The sequence below is a fragment of the Notothenia rossii genome (genome assembly GCF_949606895.1).
Source record: "Notothenia rossii genome assembly, chromosome: 9".
In the NCBI taxonomy this organism is placed as follows: domain Eukaryota; kingdom Metazoa; phylum Chordata; class Actinopteri; order Perciformes; family Nototheniidae; genus Notothenia; species Notothenia rossii.
The window spans coordinates 53,266,583-53,292,141 of record NC_136907.1 but is presented as its reverse complement, the minus strand read 5'-3'; the positions used below and the strand labels follow the sequence as shown (position 1 = coordinate 53,292,141).

At 42.0% G+C, this 25,559-nt stretch overlaps 2 protein-coding genes across 5 annotated transcripts in view; both read right to left on the bottom strand.

Moving 5' to 3' along the window:
- The window catches only part of dab1b (DAB adaptor protein 1b), a 51,829-nt gene extending 26,486 nt beyond the window's left edge, over positions 1-25,343 (bottom strand). For 2 of the 4 annotated variants that reach the window (XM_079648034.1, XM_079648037.1), the window contains exons 1-2: positions 24,918-25,343; positions 1,622-2,236 (exon numbers count right to left, since the gene is read on the bottom strand). In XM_079648034.1, the coding sequence (XP_079504160.1) occupies positions 1,622-1,691 (70 nt within the window). In that variant the 5' untranslated portion in view covers positions 1,692-2,236; positions 24,918-25,343. Of the gene's footprint in view, positions 1-1,621; positions 2,237-24,414; positions 24,442-24,917 lie in introns of those variants that run through there. The other 2 variants (XM_079648036.1, XM_079648035.1) reach the window with 2 other exon arrangements.
- LOC307019906 (zinc finger BED domain-containing protein 5-like) lies at positions 12,522-13,793 on the bottom strand (the record flags this gene model as incomplete). Its single annotated transcript, XM_079651006.1, has 1 exon — positions 12,522-13,793. One exon carries the CDS (start codon positions 13,791-13,793, stop codon positions 12,522-12,524), a length of 1,272 nt encoding a protein of 423 aa, XP_079507132.1.
- Positions 25,344-25,559: the final 216 nt, after the last annotated feature.

Here is a 25,559-nt window from a genome sequence, read left to right as displayed (position 1 = left end):
TACTCCTTCCTTCAGTTCTCTATTGTTTACGAGATGAGAAATAAACCGTTCTTCTTCATCAACTTTTAGTGTTGCTTCCCAGAAATTTGAATAGTGCTTTATCTAAATACATGTCATCATCGTTATCCTCAGTAGAGTCCTTCAACTGGCCCCAGCCTGCTCACAAACAACTACTAGCATAGCTGTCTGACTGTCTGCCTGCATTTATGTTGCTCCATTTCCATTTATATGGCTCTAAATAGCACCCTTACTGATTGCGACAATGGTCCCTGCAGCCCATGTGATTAACGTGGTAAAGTCAGGGTCTGATAGCCTGTCCTGATAGCCCGTCGCATGGCCACATGTGTGAAAGCCCCCCTCTAGCTCTGCACTCCCCCTTTCACTTAACTCAAATCAATGGGCCCTCCTCCAGCCTGGCCATTTATCTAAGCGAGCTGACAGTGAAACAGCCACAGAGGACCTGGCCCCACGGCCTCGTTTCAGCCATCCCGCAGAAGCCAGATTTACTGGACTAGCTGCAGTGGCTTTATATATGGATGGAGAAATGAGTAAAAAAAAAAGGGATGGAGAGAGGGAGGCCAAAGAAAACCGCATCCTCTTCACTCCCCCCTCAGTCCTTCTACTCTTTACTCTTCTCAGCCAATTCAATCCCATTTCAATCTCCTGGTGAAGTTTCGGAGAATGCCTCGTCCTATTACATCACTTATGCTGTTCATCAAAGCGACAGGGTGTGAATTACCCTGTCCATGACACCTAAATCATGGGAGCTAGCAGACCCTGGGGCTACATGCGATAGCTGTTACCACATCTGGATCCCCGGGATGAGACAGGGAGCTCTCGGCAGGCCTGACTGAGCGAGCCTTCTCTCCATGAAGTCCAGCGTTATTTAGCTCCATACAAACAGGACTAAAAGTTATGTTCACTGCCTGCCAAACATAAGATAGCTGCCAGTAAAACACTTTGTCCCGACTCCCTTTTCTAAAGTACTTTTCCTTCAACGTTAGACTTTTATCTAAATTCTCAAAAAACTATAGTGGTGGATGTATTGTCCAAAGTGATTCAGTGATTACATTTTTCCACTAGAATTCGGTAATTTGAATAAGATAAGAACTGTGGCAAACACGTTACTTAGACCTTTGGTTCAGCAGGATAATCTCCACATATTTACATCACTTTTTGTTATTTGAAACTTAAATGCAATTGCCAGAGGAAAAACCCAACAACGTTCAAACAAAAAGCTTAAAAATGAACTAAATCACAGTTTCATGGGTGCGTATCAATATCGCTAAGCCAAAAGCGGACTCGTTTTCGAGTACTTTGATTAGTCTCATTTATTAACTTGTTAGCAACAGCCATATGTTTATGACACATAGAAGCTTTGGACATTTAAAATGTGTCGAAGAACAAAATATGAAAATCTCTTAAGCTTTTGTTAAACACAGACCGTATTTCAGGGCTAAAACCACAATCATGTGCAAAAAACCGTTGACTTTCTGACGAGTTACTGGGAAGTTTGAAAAGCCATCATATTTCCAGGTTTTAGGACTCATTCCCGCACCACTTATTTATTACATTTTAGATATACAGAATATTTGTACCAATGCAGTAAAGTCTCACTTACTTTTTACCCTCCTGGACTCCCTTCGCTGGCTGGTTTTGACACCCGGCTGGAGCTCGGCCTCCGCTGACATCCTCCACTGAGTCCCTCGTCCCCCTCACAGCAGATCCACCATGGGTTAGCAGCACACTAATCCTCACAAACTCCCAGAGTCCGATTTTCCCCCGCTCCAGTCTTTTTCGTTTTACAGTCGCCCTTTGGTGGGGAAAATCTCCTTCAAATCCATGATGAGATGTCTGGTACTCCTCGATAAATGAAGATCCGTCATTGATAAGTGCGCTCCGTCACTGCTGGCCCATCGTGTTGGAGTAATGCTGAACCACACATGAAAAGGATGATTGAATTATGTGTGATCCTCTCGAGAGCAGCCTCAGATCAAATTTGACATCTTCTGGAGTGTACCTGAGTTCTCTCTTTGAAGGTCAAGTATCACATGGTCCACTGTTGCTCTTTTCTGAGGGTCCACCTATTACTCAGGAGTAATTCCCTCCGGGGGAAGACTGCACCATTGATTGAATCAAATATTGTTCTTCAGAGTAGGTCAGGAGTGGATATTATTCTTTGGGAGAGTGCTTCAGATGCAGTCCGACAGCCCATCACAGTCACTTGCTCCGAGCACTGCAAGGCGAGGAGAAAGGGTTGACAGTTAATGTTAAGCTGGAGGTGGTTAAACATTCAAATGAAAAACACATGCCCCCTTGATCACTCATTACAGCATTAATTTAAAAGACAAAAATGGCAGGCAGCAATTTAACAAATCAACAAAGATGTTATAATTCATTCATCAATCCTTAATGAGAGTACAACAAATGCCCGCTCTTGACAGAGACCTGTGGCTGAATATTTGACGCTCTTGTTTTATGTACAGAGTAAATATAGAACATTAAAGCATGACCGGTGCTTCTGTGCGTGCAAAGTCGATTTTCAGAAGATGGATTGTTAATGCTCAAAGCACAAGGAAACAGATTGAGGTGAGGGGAAGTAGCAGAGAGCGATGGATGACGGGCTGTTGGTGGAAATCCTGGCACTGTTGCCCATAAACTGGAACCCCCCACATTGTGCTTTAATGCCCTTGAATCATCCACTGCTAACATTGGGGTCCGTGCCAAACTGGCACAACGGCTGGCACCACTTCTGTTGGCATGGTGATGGGCCATTGTTGGGGGAAGAGGCCTTCAGCCGTCCCCGGCCTGTACAGAGCTGCAGCACATAGAGACCGGGCAAACATTATCCTGTCTGACATTGTTTGACATTGTGAGTCTTGTTTCAATATTTGCCTATTACTGAAACTGTTTCTGGTGTTAAACAAACACTCATAGACATGACTTATTAAAGGTCAACATTAAGAATATATATCCTTTTACTTTAGATGTTTATTTTGGCCAGGTTGAGACAATGGTTCAGAATCAGTATCCCTGTTACATATTATTATCCACCGACCTCAATGTGAGACATTTTCATCGGAACTGCTTTTTTAGATCAAACAATAGTCCCTAGGAAATCTATCCCGAGGAATGCTATTCCTAGGGACTATCACATGGAATATAGTAGATTATTCAGAGTAACTGGGACACTCTTCTTGCCGTTGATTTTTTTTTAATGTAATTTTACAATGTTTTAAGCACCAAAATGGAAATTCCTTCACATCCATTGTATTGCGCTAGAGGCAGAATACTCGGATATCTCAACATGTGGAAACTGAAAACTATCTGCATGGCTAGCAACCAGAAGTATAACTTAAGCAAACCATAGGGGAAAAATGCATTTTGTTAAGATTATACCATTAATCCAATCTAGATTTGAATACTATACTTTCACATCCTGTGTTTACAGCCTTAACGCTATTAGTTTGATTTATTTGAAAAAGTTTGACCTTATATGGAAACGTTTTTCTCAAAATGTGTCAATTTATGTTTCTTTTGCCTAGCACTCATTCTGAAAGTTTGATTTAATATGAAAATGTAAAATACATTTTATTTTACTCCTTTGACTTACATTAGGCATTTGACTTATGCCTGGTTGTACTCTTCCATATACCCACTGAATCATCTACAAAGTACTGAGGTCACAAATAGGGCTGTATGGCTAGAAGATACTTCTAGAAATAAGTGAGATTATGTTGTATTTTTCAATTTGGGTCAGGTAAAGAGATTCTTGCAGCGTATATGGATAGCTTTTTGCATTCCTGTACGTATGCGTAAGACAAACTGATCTTGGATATAGTCTGTCTACAGCTATATCCTCATTCTCCTCCAGCAGTCAAGTCCATCTACCCTTCTATTATTCCAAAATGAGCTATGATGTAAAGACACATTTCATTTTCTTTAACAACAGCTCATATTAGTTGTTCATCACCACCAGTTCTCTTTGTGCATGGCTGTCTAGACCATGTTTCACCTCTCATGTGTACTTATGAGGCAGATTATTTCACCCGGGTACGGGCAAAAGGGTGCAATCTTCCCATAAGTGCGCCTCTGACAGAACCTCGAAATGCCACAGATGGAAGAGGTATTTTCCATGTCACAATGAACCATATCAGAATGTAATTTTCATTACCAATGAGAGAGATATGCCTCATTGTGTTAGACGGAGAAGCGATTTAATGTGATGTACGGCGGCTTGTCAAAACCAATGCTATCTAGGTCACCCAGACTCCCCAATCTGCTCTGTGTTCTAACAGCTCCCAGTCTCTTATGATTTGGGTCAGAGTTAACGAGCATCACTCGTTTCTCCAGCTACTCTTACAGTTGGAGGATGTCAAAAGCCCTTGACAAAAGCCACCCTTTATTTATTAATTTGTTCATTTTAGTGCTACCTCTCTCAAGTGCAAACGGAAACTTCCTTGAGGGAAGTCAATTTCATTTCTGCATTTGTTAATTTCCTTCCATCAACCCGCCGCTGTCTTTGTCTTCGTCTGCTGGCATTTCACAAATCATCTCTTTAGACGTTTGTTTCCTGCTTGCGTCAGATTCTTTGCCCTGTCGCCGGATTATTGAACAAAAACAGGAATGCTTTGAGAAAACCTGATGTATGGAAACACTCTCTTCCTTAACATTGAAGATATCAATCATGCAAGCCATTGATTTTTCAGGAGTGTATACCTTCACAAGGCGAACCAGACCCCCTGGGCATCATGCAGAAACATACATCTTGCCGTGCAGCTTCAGTGCAAAGGCATGAGATGTGTTCTAAATCTTTTTCATGAAGAGAAACCATGCTATCTTCAGTTTGTCAGAAAGATTCCTATAACCCTTGGTGCAGGTAATTAAATAAACACTCAACCAGTCACATCGTTAATCGGCTTCATGATCAAAAATCACGAGTGTTTTTTTTCCTTTCAGTTCTTGACGTGCTAATTTGCTCGCAATAAAAACCATAATTTAGATTTATGCTGCAGAGACAAAGGGTTGTAATTTGCAACAATTATACTGATTTTAATCTTCCCAGTTTCTCGATGGATGGAAATGATTCCTAAAGTATGATCAGATTTTCAATCATGTTTACTGTCTCAGAACTATAATGGGCAATCACACGTTGATTTTTAAATCAGATCATACAGTACTTGAGGTGCTTTTCTAAGCCCCAGCATTCTTGCGAGTCACGTTTCCTCCTGAGACCGGTGTTTAATAGACTGCGCAATCAACCTCATATTGTGAGACAGGCCCCCGCGCATCCTCCCACCGATGAGTAACAAAGGTTGAATAGCCATCTATCACTGGATATGGCCAATTACACCTCCATTCACTGTGGTCCCGACGGAAGGTGCAGTCTGTGCTTTCTGGTTTGCGGTGACTGCTGAGGAGCGCGGACGGCCCCCTCACTTCCCCTGCACCATCTACATCTCTTCGTGGCCAAGGCTGGCATGGCCCTGGGCTGGTGGAACGTTTGCTCGACAGACCGGCTTTGGCACCTCGCGCTGGTCATCTTTGTTACAAAACGCCCCCCAGCTTATGGAATGGGACACAACTGTCACAACCTGGCCTAGCAGAGCTGCTCAGAATATTCCTGCTGTGTTACCTTTTGTCACCAGTGAAAGTCGGCCAACCATTATTATATAGCCTCCATACCTAAAGACTGTAATCATTTATTTTGTGAAATGTCTTATTTTTCCACGGCTTCAGCTCCTATCGCACTCTCACAATCAACGATAAGGTCGTCTCATGCGACCTTACAAGTGTCGGATAGCCGATGATTAGATTAAAAGATAAGGTTAAATTGCTTTTTTCTTTTGACTAATTAGACTCCTGACTAGCGAATGGTTGACTGACATACAGGTCTTTGGGGCAACGCTGGAATGTATTAACATCTATGACCACATGTCATAGGGGTTAATCATCTTACGCACAGAGATAGAAGGTTAAATTATTAAATATATGAACATGTACAGCAACAACACAAATGTGTGCTCTATTTCCGTACTTCTGTGCCTGCCCTAATATTTGTATTCATAAGTGTGTTCACAAAGTATGGCAAAATACAGTGCACTTTTCGAACCCGGATGGTGTACTCTTATTATTCAAAAAGTAGAGTTTGGAACATAGGACACGGACGTGTCTAATGACGTAGGAAGGGACAGCAGTTACGCTTTTTCTGGGAAGAAAAATACTAAACACAATTGTAAAGTGAAAAAAAAAGCTAGCAGATAGTTTGATAGGCAACAATAGCTTCCAAATTGCAGGAATGTTCACAATTAACAACTGAAAACAAGTATTGTTTGACTTGTTGACCATGCCAACATGCTAATGCTAGGTAGGTATTTTGGTTTAAACTGTCAGACATTGACCTGATGATTCCCTTGGCTGTGAATTTGGTCAACCAGATTAATGAATGATTCCAAAATATCATGCCTAGCATTGCCCAAATATCAGTGCAATCCATCAAATTGTGGTGAAGATATTTTTGTGGTGGAGCAACAGACTGGCCAAAAGGTCTGACACTGTCATCTAAAGAGCCCCTCTGCTAAAGTAGCATGACTAAAAGAACAAAGGATGTGGGGAGCATCAGGGTAAAGAGGACAGCCTAATGAAGATCTGTGATCAAATTGAGTAAATTACCAATCTTTCTTTTAGCTATAGCAAACATGTGAATAATATGTGAGCAGAAGAAATGGGGACATCGTACTAGAAACTAAACCATTCCTTTTGATTTCTGCAATGATTTATCTGAGGGAAAGCTGAAATATTGTAGCCAAAGATGAAGAAGGACCTCTCCTTTCTCCTTTCTTCTCCTCTTCCTCTTCCTCCTCCTCCTCCTCCTCCTCCTCCTCCTCCTCCTCCTCCTCCTCCTCCTCCTCCTCCTCCTCCTCCTCCTTTGCCTTCCTGGCCTTCCAGGGGGAACTGATAGCCTCTGAGCTCGGGCTGTTCAGCCACGGCCCATTAGTTCACCTCATTCTGACAAGATGGAGGGCCTCTGACGACGGAACAGTCAAGTGTGCGAGCGGAGAAGGAGGGGAGGGAAGAAAATACATACCAAATACAATTTTCGGTTTGGGCATTTGAAGCGTTCTCATTTACTTTCAGAGGCAAAGAGAAGCCTCATTCCTTCGGGTTCAGCGGCTACAGCTGGCAAACTAAATAAGCGTTGCCACACAGTTGCTTTGCCGTGCAGATTTATATCAGTACAGGCCTTGGAGCTGTGCACTCACTTAGGCGTGGCTCCAACATGGCCGGGCACGGACAGAGGGCAGTGAGACGCTGCCCTCTGAAGTGCTCCCGCATTATCCTATTTACCAGCCCAGCTGCAGGATAACTGGGCCCAGTTTAGACGGAAGAAGAGCGCAGAATGTGTGTGCGAGTGTGTGTGGTTTCTTCAAGTGTGAGACATGACATAAATGAACAACACGCTTGCACAGCTGAGGTCTCAAGATGCAAATATTAATGGGGTTGGTTTTGAAAGTTTGCATTTCTTAGGCTGCTTCTGTCTCTATAACAGACATATTCAGGCTAATAGAGTATCACTAGCTCCCTATGGTGACAGTAAACAATAGCATGCAAACAAGATACATTTCCAGCTTTTATTTATCTAATACCACCCACCACATACAGCGGGTATGGAAACAGAGCCGGCGTGAGAATCCTGGACCTCTCAGAATCGTTAATTGGTTGATCCGTCTCTCCAAAGGCCTCCTCTGATGTTACTCGATGGCTTCCCAGAGGAGTCTTTAATTCACCGTTGATTTGCTCTGTTGTTGTGCTGTGTCTCAGCGTCTGAACAGTGTGTTAAAACAGCCTATTTACCACTTTCAATGGGAGCGAGAGAGAACTGGGCAAGCTCCAAAAAGGCCTGGACAAACACCATGCTACCTCACAGCCAATCTTTTCTCCTCCTGTCTCTATTTCCTCTCTTTTTGATTCACTCTTATCATTTTTAGTCTACACAGCCTTTTCTTTTACTCTTTCAATTTCATTTTAACCTTCTTTTTTTCTCTCCCTCCCACCCCTGTTCCCCCCTGCCCTCTTTTTCATTGTCTCCCTCTCTTCCAACATAATGCCTATTTGTGAAAAGAGGTTGAAGCATGTGTTATTTCGTTGCCACCCCCACCCTTGCCTTTCTTTTGTGAGTTACAAAAGAACTGTGGATACCTTGGTTTTGGTCATTATTTCATGCGGAGAGTAATTAATGAGACAATTAGGGTTGTCTCCCTCCCTCTGTGTTCCTTTTGAACTAAATAAATAGCCAAAAGGTGTCTTCTTTAATTGCACACGGGTCATGGATATACAGGACTGTCTCAGAAAATTAGAATATTGTGATAAAGTTCTTTATTTTCTGTAATGCAATTAAAAAAACAAAAATGTCATACATTCTGGATTCATTACAAATCAACTGAAATATTGCAAGCCTTTTATTATTTTAATATTGCTGATTATGGCATACAGCTTAAGAAAACTCAAAAATCCTATCTCAAAAAATTAGAATAGTTCCTCAGACCAAGTAAAAAAAAAAGATTTATAACAGCAAAACACAATCAAACATTTGAAAATGTCCATTAATGCACTCAGTACTTGGTTGGGAATCCTTTTGCACGGATTACTGCATCAATGCGGCGTGGCATGGATGCCCAGGATGCTTCAATAGCGGCCTTTAGCTCATTAGCATTGTTGGGTCTGGTGTCTTTCAGCTTCTTCTTCACAATACCCCACATATTCTCTATGGGGTTCAGGTCAGGGGAATTTGCAGGCCAATCGAGGACAGTAATGCCATGGTCAGTACACCAGTTACTGGTGGTTTTGGCACTGTGGGCAGGTGCCAGATCATGCTGGAAAATGAATTCCTCATCTCCATAGAGCTTTTCAGCAGACGGAAGCATGTAGTGCTCTAAAATCTCTTGGTACACAGCTGCATTTACTCTGGGCTTGATGAAACACAGTGGACCAACACCAGCAGCTGACATGGCTCCCCAAACCATCGCTGACTGTGGGAACTTCACACTGGATTTCAAGCAACTTGGATTTTGCTCCTCTCCAGCCTTTCTCCAGACTCTGGCGCCTTGACTTCCAAATGAAATACAAAACTTGCTTTCGTCTGAAAAGAGGACTTTGGACCACTGTGCAACTGTCCAGTGCTTCTTTTCCTTAGCCCAAGTCAGACGCCTCTTCCGTTGTATTGAGTTCAGAAGTGGCTTGACCATGGGAATACGGCTATTGTAGCCCATTTCCCGGACACGTCTGTGAACAGTGACTTTTGATACCTGGACTCCAGCTTCAGTCCACTGTCTTTGAAGCTCCCCCAAATTCTGGAAGCGACTCTTCTTCACAATGCTGTTAAGGCTGCGGTCATCTCTCTTGGTTGTGCAGCGTTTCCTGCCACATTTCCCCCTTCCAACAGACTTTTTGTGGATGTGCTTTGAAACTGCACTCTGTGAACAGCTTGCTCTTTGAGAAATTTCTTTTTGTGTCTTACCCTCCTGATGGAGGGTGTCAATGACGGTCCTCTGGACAGCAGTCAGATCAGCAGTCTTCCCCATACTTGTGATTTAGTTTACTGAACCAAGCTGAGTGTTTTTCAAGGCTCAGGAAACCCTTGCAGGTGTTTCGAGTTAATTAGACGATTCAAGTGATTCGTTGAACACCCTACTAGTATACTTTTTCATGATATTCTAATATTTAGAGATAGGATATTTGAGTTTTCTTAAGCTGTATGCCATAATCAGCAATATTAAAATAATAAAAGGCTTGCAATATTTCAGTTGATTTGTAATGAATCCAGAATGTATGACATTTTTGTTTTTTTAATTGCATTACAGAAAATAAAGAACTTTATCACAATATTCTAATTTTCTGAGACAGTCCTGTAATTAAGAAAAGAGAGCAGCCTCTTTATGAAACTCCACTGTGAATAACTGTTTTGCTGTTTGTCGTTCTGACTCTATTCATGTCTTAAAAGAAGCACATTTGATTCAGCTGGACCATAGACAGGTAATGTGAATATCAGAGGTTTAGTGAAGCCGAGATAAAAGTTGCCATGATCAAAACCGAGGAGCACAAAAACATTACCCGCAGTCCGGCAGACAGCTTTAATGAAGCTGAAGGGAAGCACCGGACAGGAAGCTTTTTGTTTCCCTACCTCCTGTCACACTGTCTCTTTAATGCCGTCATGATGGGACATCGCTCACACACACAGTGTTGAGCAAGAGATTCTCTCAATGTAAATGAGGTGCAGTGTGACATATTTTGGATCCAAGAAAGTCAAACTTAAGTTTCAGATCCTAATTACTGTTGTCATGTTGCTACTATTAAGGGACTGTATGAAAATGATGAGGGACAGAAAAAGGGTTCAAAAAGAATCAAACGGCTAATTTTTAGTGAGCAGGGCTCTCGCTAGTTTAGTTATTTTCCTCCCGAGATTTCTAATCATTTCAGCCTTCCTTTGAGACCATAGAGCTGCCACCAGTGCTTAGTATAGTTACTCACACACAGTGAAAATAAGTCTTGTATATTCAAATAGCAGTGTGCCTGATATATAATGCAGATATTTAAACATTTTTAATACAAAGAAAGGTTTGTATACGGTCTTAAAAACAGCATTTCCTCAGCAGAAATTTGAATCTATCCATCCAACAAAAATATATTAAGTAACTAAGCCATGTTGGTGTATTGGGCTTCTGTGATGTTGGCTTAGTGAATAACAATTATAAATAAATAATCAGCCTTGTGATCACAAGCTTCGACCGATAACGAGCATCTTCAAATTGTATTAATTGGAGTACTACCAGTGTTTGATAAACAGGAATTCTGTAATTGTACTTTACCAAAATTGCAATTTAGTACATTTTGTTAAATTAACATACAGAGTTTAATGCTTCACAATTTATTTTCTTTTTTTAATTGTGTAAATTCATTTGTGAGTAGCTCTGCTGTCGGTCTCTACCAACTCCGGAAGGTAATATGTGGCTTTTCAGCAGGTAAAAGCATCAATATGTTAACCAGCTAATCCCTAAAATTGTCTGTCATTTGGTGCAAACAACGATAGAAGGTGAAGCCAACCGGTAAAGTCGGATGCAAAACAATGAGCTTAAACTGGCTACAAAATGCAGTAAAGCCAAGGGGAGATGCAGAATCAGCTAATATGTGTCCTTGGTTTCATCACTATAATACACATTGCCTTTTTTTCTTTTAATGTTTTTTGTCAAGTGGAAGGGTCCATTAAAAAAACGGGTCCCAAGGTGGATAGATCTGCAAATGGAAAGCTCTGGGGGGGCCAAACGGCTCCGTGTGTACGTTATACGATTATTTCCTGATAACGATGAAGCCATAGCCCCGCCTCTCCCCACCTCTGCTGCTAACTGCTGTAGCATGCTACAGATGTTATTGCAACATGTACAGCTCCTCTAGCACAGTGGTTCCCAAACTTTTTGGGCCCAAGGCACACCAAAGGACAAGTAAAAATCTCAAGGCACACCTACCCTAAAATAGCCCTTATAACACGTGTTATCACTCATATCATGTAAAATATCTGTAAATGTGCATACTTATTTACTAATGGCAAATAAAATGTGACAAAGACAACTATATTACTCATGAAATATTTATTAACGAAATTTTTTTTAAATTAATTTATAAATATAAATATATATATATTATATATATATATATATAATATATATATTATATAATTTATTAAACTTTAGCAAATTAGGCTTCATCAAAGCAGCAACACACTCATTTAAACCAGACAGGTCACAAAATTAAAAATGAGGCAACGGAAACTCAGCAGAAACTCAGCACAGAGAACTGTCAATGCAAGGAAACATGGTCCTGAACTACAAATTATGAATATAACATTTCACCAATCAGCATTGAAACATGTGCTATTTTAAAATTTGCCTATTTACAGATTAATGGGATACATGTGCCTGTCGGGGCGCGCAGATTTTTTTAATCCTCGGTGGCACTGAAGAGAGGGCAACTCGCAAATCCTGTTCAACAGACAGCCGTGACCTGCTGTTGTTCTTCATATAAGTCAGAGTAGAGAACGCCAGCTCACACAGGTAGGTAGTGGGGAAATGAAGTAGTTGCTCAATCGCGTGGTGGGAGATGCTTGGGTACTCCGATGCAGAAGCCAACCAAAACTGATCCAGTGGGAGCTCACTGAATTTGAGTTTCAGTGTGCGGTGCACACGGAGCTCTGCGCACTCCTCTCTCTCTTTCATAGAGAGCTTCTCTGTGGAGGATTCCTGGTGGAATGGGTCTTGGATCCAGTCATAGTCCTCGATGTCAGCCACACGTGGAAAATACTGCTCAAACCTCTCTTTTAAGGTCTGAAGGTGTTCCGCATACACAGCGCGCTCCTTAGCTGCCTGCGGCGCAGCTTATGTCAGCGGGAACATGTCCATGGAGCCCTGCTCCAAAGCCTCCTGCCACAGGAGAAGTTTGCCCATAAACCCCCGAATCTTATCTGTGGACGATCAAATGTTTTCATTCCTTCCCTGAAGCTTGGCGTTTAACTCGTTCAGATGCCCAAATATGTCTGCGAGGTAAGCCAGCCTGGCGCACCACCTCTCATCCGCGAGCTTGTCTTTATGTGGGACAGCGTTTTCACCTGAAAACTCCAAAAGCTGTTCCCGAAGCTCATAAAGACGGGATAGGACTTTCCCCCGTGACAGCCAACGTACCTCTGTGTGCAGGATCAGGCTTTGGTGGTCGGCTCCCATCTCGGCGCACAGCTGGGAGAAGAGGCGAGATTTCAGGGGCCTTGATTTTATGTAATTCACCATCTGCACGGCCTGATTCAGCACCTCAGTCAACTCCGGGGGCATGGTTTTGGCAACCAATGCCTCTCGGTGCAGAATGCAGTGGTTTGTCACGATATGTGGGTTTTGTGCCCTCACCTTAGCAATGAATCCTTTCACTCTCCCCGTCATGCTCGCCGCACCATCTGTGCAAAGACCGACGCACATATTCCAGGTCAGACTGTTCTCTTTAAAATAGTCATTAGTTACCCTGAATATTTCCTCTCCCGTGGTGTGGCTTTCCATTTCTTTGCAGAATAAAAATGTCTCTTTGATGGAGTCAGCATCAACATATCTGACGTTTGCCAGAAGTTGGGCAGCCCCACTGATGTCCGTAGATTCATCTATTTGGAGGGAAAATCTGCCGCTCGCCTGCAGTTTCTCTGCCAAATGTTCCTCAATGTCTTCGGACATGTCGTCGATTCTTCTTTTGATCGTATTATCAGACGACGGCACTTTCGATAGCTCATTTGCGGCATCTGGACCCAGCATGACACCTGCAAGTATTTTGCAAGCAGGGAGGATGAGTTTCTCCGCTATTGTGTGAGGCTTCTTCTGCTTTGCAATGAGCTCCGCTAGCATGTAACTCGCCTCCATTGCCTTATCAGACACTTTCACAGAATCCAACAAACGTCCTTGCTGCCTCTGGTTCAGATCCCGCGCTCTTCTGAAGTAGTCCAAGTTACTGTGAACATGGGCGGGATGTTTGGTTTCCAAGTGCCTCTTCAGCTTGCTTGGAACCATGTTAGCATTAGCTAACTTCTCCCGACAGACGACGCACTCGGGCTGAGGATTGTTCACATCCCCGGTCCAAATGAAGCCATAAGACAGATAACTGTCATGGTACTGTCTGCTGACAGTTTTTTTCCTCTTCTCTTTCGGTGGTGGGTTGTCGGCAGTCTCTACACTGGTGGTTGCTGGTTTGCTCCGCACAAGAAAGCGCTCCATTTTCCCGCTTGCTTGTTTCTCAGTTTTAATATTGTCCTTCAGCCTTTGATGTGTCACAGTCTTATAAATCCCACCTGCGCAACTGCGTTAACAGCGGAATACGGGGTTCTGTGAGGATTATTTTTTAAATAATCGTTTTTAGGTATAGAGTTTGCCTCTGTATTATGAAATGTGTGCATACAAAGTACTGATATAGTAAATAAAAAAATAATTATTTTTGTGTAGTTGTATATTGCAATAATAACGTATGTTTGTCACAAAATCCCACGGCACACCTGGACTTGCCTCACGGCACACCAGTGTGCCGCGGCACACCGTTTGGGAACCACTGCTCTAGCACAACCATCAGCAACAAGTGGACATGGAGAACTACATGTTGCCAAATCCACCGCGGGGCATAAACAGAAGGGCAACCATGGCAACCATGCTCGGGGGCTTCTTCGCTGCTTTTGGTGTATTTTGTGGCAGAAGTACAGCGCCACTTACAGGCCTGGCATATGTACTAAAGCGCTTCCAGTGGTCTCGTGTGAACGGACACGTTAAATGGGCCGAATGTGTGTGAATGGAAGACTTTTTTGATAACGAATTCGGTCCGTTTGCTTTTGCGCTCCCGTGTAAATGGGGTCTAAGGGGGAAGAGGTGGAACTCAATTGAGATCTTAAAAAACCCCCTTCTATCTTTACTTCTGCTATGAAAACACACACTGCTGCGTCTGGCAGAAATTCGCCTTAGAGAAAATATAGAAGTGATTGACATGTCATCCACAGGATAGTTCGCTTGTGCAACATTTCTTACTGCGTTACTAGTTCTTGCAGGACCTTTTCAAAGCCCAGAAATACTTTTTCTCCATATTTACTAAAGTATAACTCTTGTTGACATCCCAATTGGTGGTATTTTGCAGTATATTGTGATTTTTATGTTGCAGCTATACTTTAGCTAAAACCATTTTCACAAAGTTTTCTTCCTTTTTCTCTTGAGAGAGCCTTTGTTTCTCAACTTGTGCCAGTACGAGGGAACAGGTAGCTTGTAAAACGGTACTTTGGTAGAAGCTTACACACACGCACATAAACTGTCTATTCCCCTGACTACAGTACCGTATGTGCGGGTGTAATTAGAGAATCTCCCAGCACACCTCAAACGTCTCTCATTAATCTCTCATGAGTGATTAGGCCGCTGCGACGTATGGAACCACGGGAGGTGTGAAACCGGGTGTGAAACTGTTGTCATCTCATATGTTATCGCACTCCGGAGACCGAGAGGATTAAACCACGCCAGGCACAGCCCATTGGCAGCTAATCATGCTGCTAATGATAAGTGAAATATTCGACTGCCTCTCATTACAATGGCCTCACAAGGTCAAGATCTTGTCGCGAACATACAGACGAGCGACGGTGCCAATGTTGACTCTCTCAGAGGCGTTACCTTTTTGTTCATGTTGTTTTGGTGTAAACCCAGAGTGGAGGCGGGTACAAGCCTGAGTGAAGCCTTCTGAATATGACACTTGATGTCTGATTAGAGCAAAACATCAGGGCAGCCCCCGACTGTGGCGCTCCGATGAGGAGCGATCTGAAGGTACTCGTCTGAAGACGTCATGCTGACCGGGTCGCTGTGCCAGATGCTTGTCGCTCAGCACAGCTCCGCATCAAAAATACAGTATGGAATCTGTTTCCTGCAGGCATCACTACATGACAGATATCCATTTAATTACAAGAAGGAACAAAAAGCAACTGGAATTAGGCTACTCACCCTCAGCAGAGAGTATCGAATGTCAGCAGCCGTAATGAGAGAAAGATTCATTCTACGTTTTACTTAAATATTAGATTCTATAGCTGAGTTGATTGCCACAGAGTTAAATATGGCCTTCTGTCACCGTTTCTAATAATAACACCAATAAATGAATAATAATAAAGCAAACCAAATTCACGTCCATAAAGGTCAATCTAAGGGTCAGCTCCCTTTCGGGAAAGTTCTGACTCAATGGATTAGAATAGAATATATCTTTATTGTCATCATCATACAAAGTACAACAAAATGTCCTTGGCAACTCTCACTGCCGTAAACAAAATAGAAACAATCGGTCAAAGCAGCGACTGAAATGAGGCGGTGAAACAGGGTTCATTGTGTGGCAATAATTATAATAATTATATTTATGTATCAACTTTCAAAACAGGCTTTACAAAAGGTTTCACAAATACAAAACCCCTGTAACAATAAACAGATCCAACAAATGTAATAGAAAAAAAGGGTTAAAGTAGCGATTTTAAGGAAATCCTTGAGGAAGACAGCTCTAAGACTGTTTTAGCTTGATCCAGGGTCTGTTAGTAGAGTTTTTCTCTGAGATCTGAGAAAGGGGCCTATAAGTTCACAAATGAGGATGGAAGACGGGGCTAGAACATGAAGTACTTTTAAACTAAAGATTCAATCCTTAAAATCAATCCTGAAGTTAACTGGAAGCAAATACAGGGAGACTAAAACAGGTTTTAGGATTTCTTTCAGTCAACAGTGTTGCTGCAGAATTGTGTAAAACTTGAAGGCATGAGCAGGCTTTGTTGTTAAGGCAGGAGAATTACAATAATCGATTCTTCAGAAAATAAACTCAGAAGAAAAAGAAACAGAAGAAGAGAACGGGAAAAGAGAACATTTGAAGTTAACGGAAACAGGACTAAACTTTTTTTGTTGACATAATGATGTGAAGTGAAATTGGAATCAAAGATATCTACTAGATTTCTAGCATTAAGCTAAACATTAGTGAATACACCAAACTAAAATATTGGGGCTATCTGAAGGCAATCTGTTATATTATCATCCTTAGGCTCTGTTATGCAAACTCAGGGATACATTTTTCTTTTATTAAATACATTTTCTAGACAATTTGTATTTAACAGTTGTAGTTGCCCTGCTAATTAACACAAATAGTCAGTGAATAAGTGGGTGACCTTCCCTTGTTTAAAGAAATGTAATGTATGTACTACAATTGTTTTGTGCATTACATAATGAGGGCTGCCCTGGATTTAGTTCAGTAGTTATTTTTTAAATAAATGTTTGGTTTTGTATGCCACACAGATTATTACTACTACCTTGGTTAAGGTTAGCAAAATGGTGCAAACCAGTTTAATTTTTAACTAAACTCATGATATTTTCCTTACCTAAAAATTATAGCCTAACAGAAATATTCCACTATTATTAAATAGCATTTTGTTTTTGGATAAAAATAGGCGTAATTTCGGTTGAGGGTTGGTTCTTTGGACCTGTATACACACATTCACAAAATGTGTCTTAATTGAGAATTTTTACCAAAAGTCTGAGACAGATGGCCACTTGTTTACAGCCAGCTCTGTGCGTCAGCTAAAACAATCAGAGATACAGGACTAAATAAAAGCACTCATTTCTAGTTGTAAGGACACATCTACGTAAATGTTGCGGCTGCATGCTAACACTTATATTTAAAGAATATTCATTAGCCATGTTAAACTGCTGATAAGGAATCCTTTATTGGAATTATGACAGTATGAAGTATATTTTGTGCATGTAAATGTAGTCAAATATTTTTTGTGATTTAGCAAATACGTCCGACATGTTGTGAATGTTGCCTTAATACGTGGAAAATGTTACTTAGGTGTCATTACGTTTTTCTCAAAACCTTTTTGCTTTTATAAATTAGGATAAGATTGAGATGACTGGAAGTGTTTAAAGCTAGAGGCTGTTGTTTGGATTCCAGCCATTGCTACTGAGTTCAGTACCTGAGAGATGCATTAAATATTCAAAGATAATGGACTTTTGTTAGAGGTGTTGATGCAAGGGTATGTTAATTTCAGAGGATGAATTGTATTGTATTTCAGAAGTTTCTTTCACACCAAACTCCTACCCACCAAAAAAAAAGTTAAACAAACCTGTACATGATCCAAACATGGGGGATGCGCTGTGCTCAATAAGAAAAAAAAACATGAATCAGGGGATGTGAAATCACATGAGAATTGAGTTTGATAGCTCCTCTAGGCTGAACTAAACATCTCAATTACCTCGGGGGGGGGTTGAAAAAGTACTGCAGTAAAGAGCCGTGGCAGATACAATATTGAAATGGAATGTCAGTGGAAGAAAAACCCGCTAAGCTTATATTTGATTACATATTTGATGGGGCACATACACAAGTACACGCACAAATGCATCAGGGCTACTGTAGTGCCTGCTGCCATCCACACTATTACAATCATCAGCCACATATGGAGCTGCTGTCTCGCCTGTGGGGGATAGGGCTGTAGAGCGGGCCAACGGGAGGAAACCGAGAGGACCTCGCTACTCAGAGGTGATGAATGCTCTGCTGCTTATGGAGCCTCCTGCAGTGCATCTGTGAGAGCAGATGAATGGGGAGGAGAGCACTGGTAAATTGGGTCACACGAACATAGCGTTTCTGGGTAATGCGGTGAAAGCGCTGGAGGAGTGCAGTTGGGTGGCTGCACGTGCGTACAACTGGGGCAGAGCCGCTCCAACTTCTCTCCATTTCACTCTCTCGCGCTCCTGGCTTTATTGAAAAGTTACGCTTTTAATTTGCAGAAACATCCTGAATGTTTTCCTATTTCACTCTTTCCATTTCTCGATGACACTCCTTTGATAATAGTCACATAAACGGACCTATATAAAAACAGTATTTTTTGCGTTGATTTTGATTTATGATTGAGGTCTTTTTTGCTGCTTTTGCGGATGGTGGACAAAAATAATAATACTAATACATGCTGTATCAGGTAGATATTTAAATTGAACTTGTTATGTACAAAGGCAGGTTGTCAATAGCTGATCAGAGTCTCTGTCCAGACCATTATTACATTTTACACTTATTTTTTGAAAATTCAACAATAATTTACTAATAAGTAAATATTTAAAAACAAAATGTCATATCTTTAATGTGTAATACTTAAACATGTTTTTATCAATCTTTGTTTCAGAAGTTAATTCCTCCAACATATATTATATGTTATGCCTAAAAACAGCGATAGAAAAATGAAACACCTGTTGACATTAAAAACAAAAGGTTTTATCATGTGTCGTTGCATTTATCGTCTCTCCATTCCCTTTTTTGCTCCCTGTTCCAATGCTTTTGATGACTAATCCTGTCCTTGGTGTAAGACGGACAAATGTATCCAATCAAATGGGATTTGGGATGAGCAGCTAAGCTATCCCATTATGTTCTGTAGAAGTACACTTGACCCTATCTTTTCAAATATCTATAGAGTATATCCAGCAGCATCATGGATTGGAGGTATTAAAGGGGTGTAGACGGACAGTCCTCTGAAGCACCGTATAACGTATAATGTTTATATCCTGAATGATTGGATTGTTATTTATTTCAATGGGCCTTTAAAAGGAAACTGAATGGCATTATTTTAATGCAAGCAGCTTTCATAGCAAATTAGCAGGATCTACCTTTAAAGAAAATGTGTAATGTCAATCATTGACACAAACACATCACATGCCAGCTTCCATGTTTGGCCAGAGTGTGTATATGCCACATCATATTACATCACATGAGCTTGGCATGTTCATTGCCCCAAGACATCTCGCTGCTCTAATTCATTAGTTTCGGGTTGTGGAAGAGTCTGATTGGGCGTGGGGGGGGGGGGGCCGGGAGTGACGGGGTGATGGGGGTCCTTTACCTTGGCACAGATAAGAAGACAAACTAGATTTGAGGGCGGATAGATCTTGTCGGCAGCACACATCGCCTCTTGGCAAGCAAGGCGAGGTCGATATTGAGCGGGAGGAGGATGGAGGGGGGGGGGGCTTTCTTACCTCCTAAGATTTACAGTATCTGGACCTCTGCAGCCTCATACTTCAGTGAATGGATGAGCATTTCATACGGAGCCAACTGGCGCAACATGAGTTGAGCTGAAGGTCATTGTGACTCATTCCCAGCTTTGGAAGGTGGGTGGCTTGAGACCTGCTAAATGTATACTACCGATTGGTTTTAATAGTACAAAGACGACTGTGGAAAGGCGGTTGCGACACAAATGCATGGTGCCAAAGACAGTTGATAGTACAGTAGTAGGGAGTGGGTACAGATTGTGTAGAACCTTGAGGCATATGGCAGGGCGCCCCATGCCTCCCAGCTAATTGAGTCCTAATGAATCACTGGTTTGGCATGCTACACGTCCCTTGTGATGGCTGGTGTCATTGATGCATTGAAGAAGCCTAGTCCTCTGGAAGTGAAGCGGGCAGTGACGGCTGCTCGGCTGAACGCGGAGGCAGGCCCACACTGCCGGCTTCACACTGAACACTTCACTCACTCACCAGATGTTACAGGTCAATTCGCAAGCATTACTAGCTACCCGGCTCCACACAATGGAAATAATTGTCTGATGGGCTGGCAATTCACTGGCCCATTTGATTCCAGTAACACTCTCTATAGTCCTGGGGTCGCGGCCTCATTGTCAACTCAACAGGGCCAGGGACACTAGGCGTGGAAACACTTGGTAGTCAATGGGGCCTAACTGCTGTTGTGGTACAATTTACATATATACTGGTAATTGACTTAATTACATATACATTGGAAACATAAATTAAGCTTTGACCACAATTAGCAAAGATTACTATGATTGCTCACATCACTTTTTCTAATTTAAACATATGTCTACTTTGATATGGTTTCATCCTTGTAAACAGAAAAAGCCCAATTAATTGCATACAGTAAGGGATATTTGAAATAATTGATTTAAAGTATAAGTTCCACAGTATAAATGGATATGAGAGTTGCGAATTCCAGCCTCATTATAATTTAAATCATAGACAATATTTGTTCTATTTCCAAGTGTAGGCCTATTTCTATTATTGTTTTGACTAAAACAGGTCCAGACCAAACATATTGGAAAGAAATGTCTCATTTAAACATTTTCCAATTTTAGGTTTTATATGTTGCACATCCGCTTAGTCACGTCAGTGAGAGAGTGAGTAATAAGTGGGGATTGTTCCCATTCTATCGCCCTGTGTGAGGTCTGTCCAAACTCAATACTTTATTATTGACAGAATGATTCTCTTGGAAGATGCTTGAGAAAAAAGGTAATACATTTTTGGACATACACTTATTTGCTTTCTTTAGATCTTTATGTTAGAATTGACAATGCTTTCACGACATTACACAAAAAATGGAGCTAAAGCAAATGGATGTTTTATCTTAGAATAAAGACTGGAAACAATAGTAAACAGCTCGCCTGGCCTCTGTCCAAAGGTAACAAAATCTGCCTACGAGCACCTCTAAAGCTCATTAACTCACATTTTATATGCATTGTTCAATCTGTCCTAAAGTGCACAAAACAACGTTTACATCAATAAGATGCCAGACTATTTCTTGGCCAGGATCAGTGGCGAGGCAAGAAATGATCCAGCACATAACCTCTTTAAAGCAAACTGTTCTTTGACTTTGATTCGCTTTCTCGACAAGACTTACACTGAACAAAAATATAAACGCAACACTTTTGTTTTTGCTCCCATTTTTCATGAGATGAACTCAAACATCTAAAACATTTTCTACATACACAAAATAACCATTTCTCTCAAATATTGTTCACAAATCTGAAAAAATCTGTGATAGTGAGCACTTCTCCTTTGCCGAGATAATCCATCCCACTTCACAGGTGTGGCATATCAAGATGCTGATTTGACAGCATGATTATTGCACAGGTGTGCCTTAGGCTGGCCACAATAAAAGCCCACTCTGAAACGTGCATTTTTGGTTTATTGGGGGGGTCTGGGGGGGTCCGAAAACCAGTCAGTATCTGGTGTGAGGGTTCGGGTTAGGGTTAGGGTTAGGGTAATGTTGTGAATCGAGTGGCTCATGGTGGTGGTGGGGTTATGGTATGGGCAGGCGTATGTTATGGACGATGAACACAGGCCACTCGATTCACAACATTACCCTAACCCTAACCCAATCCTAACCCTCACACCAGATACTGACTGGTTTGCGGACCCCCCCAGACCCCCCCAATAAAGCAAAACTGCACGTTTCAAAGTGGCCTTTTATTGTGGCCAGCCTAAGGCACACCTGCGAAATAATCATGCTGTCTAATCAGCATCTTGATATGCCACACCTGTGAGGTGGGATGGATTATCTCGGCAAAGGAGAAGTGCTCACTATCACAGATTTTTTCAGATTTGTGAACAATATTTGAGAGAAATGGTTATTTGTGTATATAGAAAATGTTTTAGATCTTTGAGTTCATCTCGTGAAAAATGGGAGCAAAAACAAAAGTGTTGCGTTTATATTTTTGTTCAGTGGTAGATAAGAAAATCCTTATAAAAATAAAAGTATTCCCCAAAATGTCAAACTACTCTGAGCTTGTTTTACAGCTTTTAAGTTAAGAGACTTTGCTTCTGACACATGGTTGCCGCCACCCTCCCGTTGCACTCTCAACTTCAGATGCACCTGTCATGTTGATTTCACTCCCAGTGGAGCATGAGCATCATCCAGCATCCCGCATGCTCCGCTATCTGAGCAATCCTCTCCTTTTGTTCAACGGAGTCAACCCGGATCACCTCTGACCTGCCACTGCCAGGGGCGACATCTCCATTAATGAGTAGACTGGATGTGATAAGGCCACCAGCAAAATGAGAACTCAGACACAATCTTGTGAGCTCATTAAAAGCTACTTTTATGAAAGATTTAGGCCACTCCGGCAATCGTGCGTCTAATGCTGAAACGCTACATTGAGGTTGGCGTAACCCCCCTGTTCGTTAGATGCATTATCTCAGAGCACTTGGGAAATCTTAAGGGAGTTCAAGTTGAGGTAATGCCAATGCAGTATGAAAGGAACAAACAAATGTGAAACACGGATGCCTTTCAGCAATACAAAAGGCAAGAGGTAACACTAAGGAGAATGGGCGAGACAGCCCTATGGATCGCAAGAGTTCAAGACAACAACAGCCCAAATGTTGTCCCTGCTTTGTTGCAATTGTGCTGGGACAACAAACCAAAATAACCCAACCACTTTCACCATTTTACAATAATTGCGAAAGGGGAAAAGGCATTACGGTCTTAATCGGATAAGATATAGCTCACATATCCACCCACAGCTTCTGCTGTCAGGAGCTAAATTAAGTGTCTTGAGTCCACTGAGACACAACAAAGAAGCCCATACTGGAGAAGTTAATGCTCTCTAGTGTTTTGTTCAGCTCCATCTTAAGCCCCCCAAATCACACTGGGCTGCAAAGAACTGTTTTGGGATGACAACTGGAAATCGTAATGTATGCTTGCGTGTGTGTGCACGTTCACCAAATGTATCCTACAATCGAGCCAGTGAGTGCAGCTTAGGATCTGTTGCAGAACATCCTCTATAAGCAGATTACTATAGGCAGTTTGGACCATTGGCAGGAGTCACCGATGAACTTTGGCACCAATGTCAAAAAGTTAACGCCGAGCTTTGCATACATCCCGACGAGCAGCGACATAAACACAACATGTGGCCATTTGAGCCTCTGGGCAAGATGTGGTTAATTTCATCAGCATCTCATTTTATAGCTGTGATTTTCCACAGCAATAGCCGAGGCCATTTCCCATTGAGGCCTGGTGTTACATGAGCACTCATTGGACGCTGATAGACATATGGCCAAGCACTGAATTGTGCATTTGAACTGGTCATGTTGGCTTATAAAACCATTGGGGGATTTGAATAGGTTTAAAAATAATAATCATGAAAGGAAGGAAGGGGTTAAACACCCTATAACCACACAGAACCTAGTGTTTTCATGTTATTGCACGCTAGTCCCTGTTTGTGGATATCTAACAGCCGCCAACCTGCACTGCAGTCATAAGGAGATCAACTGATAATGCTGTAGCGACTCACATTGTTTTCACTGGTAAAGTATGGCCCAACCTCTGGTTCCACCTAAGATTTACACCATTAGTTCTGATAGCACTGATGCTGTTGTTTGCAATGTTTTTCACTGTTAGCACCATTAGCTGCTAGCCAAGGTATTGCCTGTTGCCATGTTTAAAGTTGTGTATGGGCAATCCTTTAATCATATCCCCTGCATTTCAAATTGAAAAACTTTAAGATTACCTAAAGAAGTAGTTTTTTTGGCAAATAATCCATTTTGCTTTATATTTTTTTTTTTTCAAAGAGGTAATTATAAGTAATTAACAGCACTAGGCCTACTGTAAATACTTTAATAATGTCAATATATGGTAACATAAAATCTAAATCAAATACTTACAAAAGTAAAATGAAAGTGAATTAAATAGTATGCTAATCAAATCTATGGCCAATGAAATCGATCCATTTCTCATCGGGAAAATCCAAATGTGGGCGCAACAACTGCATGCCCTAACGCAGTTCAGACCCTCTACCATGATCAGACGAATCCACAATTAGCAGGATTCTTTTTTATCACCGCAGTGACCCATGATCGTTAATAAAGAGCGAAAGCCCACTCCAGGCCCTGTGCGCTGTCTGAGGCAGCCCGGCTCTGCTCTGCCGGTCAGCCCGGTGCCGCCGCGCGCTCCCATCCACAGGTCCCCCCGCTGCAGCCCACCGAGCATTTTCGAACAGTTTCTGAGCACCGATCAATAAATGTATCAACAAATGCGTCATCATCCACTCAGCATCAGAGCCGGTTAAGCAGTCGATTGAAGATGACTTACTGGTGTTGCAGCAGGACATCTCTTCATTTGAATATTTGTGGAGGGAGGGAGGGAGAGGGGGGGGGGAGACGTGGCTGGAGAAGCTCAAAGCTTTTCCTGATACTTATCTGCACAAAAAGCAACATAACTGAGGGAAGTCATGCATCGAAATCATATTCAGAACCATATTTCCAATTATTGCGCAATTTCAATATGGGACAGCAGCTTATTTGACAGGCGACCGGCGTTTACGCTTTAAAGGACTCCACGTTCACATCCACCAAGCAACCATCGATGGTCATCCTCATGATCACAATTTCTGATCTCGTTAGGTTCATTTTCATCACATATGAGACTGTTTCTCAGTCATCCATAGCGGATGCTCCGCAACCCATTTTCATTCCGCGGCCAACGCATCCTATCCATAAATCTTGACATGTCGCGGAGCTGCCTCGCATCCTTAAGCAGCTCTGACACTTTCACCGCTTTTTAAAACACTCCTTTAATAGCAGAACTGCACTTACCTTTTCTTAGCGGATGCTTCTCCGGAGTGTCCCATTTATGCGTTTTAATCCACATCTGTGTCCCCTTCATTTGAGCGCTCTATTTTCCCCCCAATGGGAGAGAGAGAGAGAGAGAGAGAGAGAGAGAGAGAGAGAGAGAGAGAGAGAGAGAGAGAGAGAGAGAGAGAGAGAGAGAGACAGAGACAGAGACAGAGATGGAGAGAGAGGCAGGGAGCGTGCTTAAGAAAATCCATTTGTTAATTCCATTTTCCAAGGTGAAATCACATTGCCTCGCTTTTTACATGTTCAAAATTCTTCCACAATGCTAAGATCCGGTGAAAAGCTCTATTTTCTTTTTTTCCTGCCCCTTCTCTTCGGCTCTGAAGTTGCCTGGTTACCTCCGTTTCTCATTCAAGGAGGCTGAGGGCTGCATACAGCGACCAATCATAGCAGCAGGCGGAGAGATTAACTATTTCTTGGCTCCACTATTCTAGACTCCGGCAAAAATGAGGAGAGTGGGCGGGGTAACTGGGCCCCCGGTGACAGATTTTTTTTTTTAAATGCACAGAGAATAATGTAGAGAGAGGAGATCCGTTAGAGGGAGAATGTGTGCAGGGAGGGGGGGAGGGAGGGGATTAAACATTTTTCGAAAAAATAAAGGAT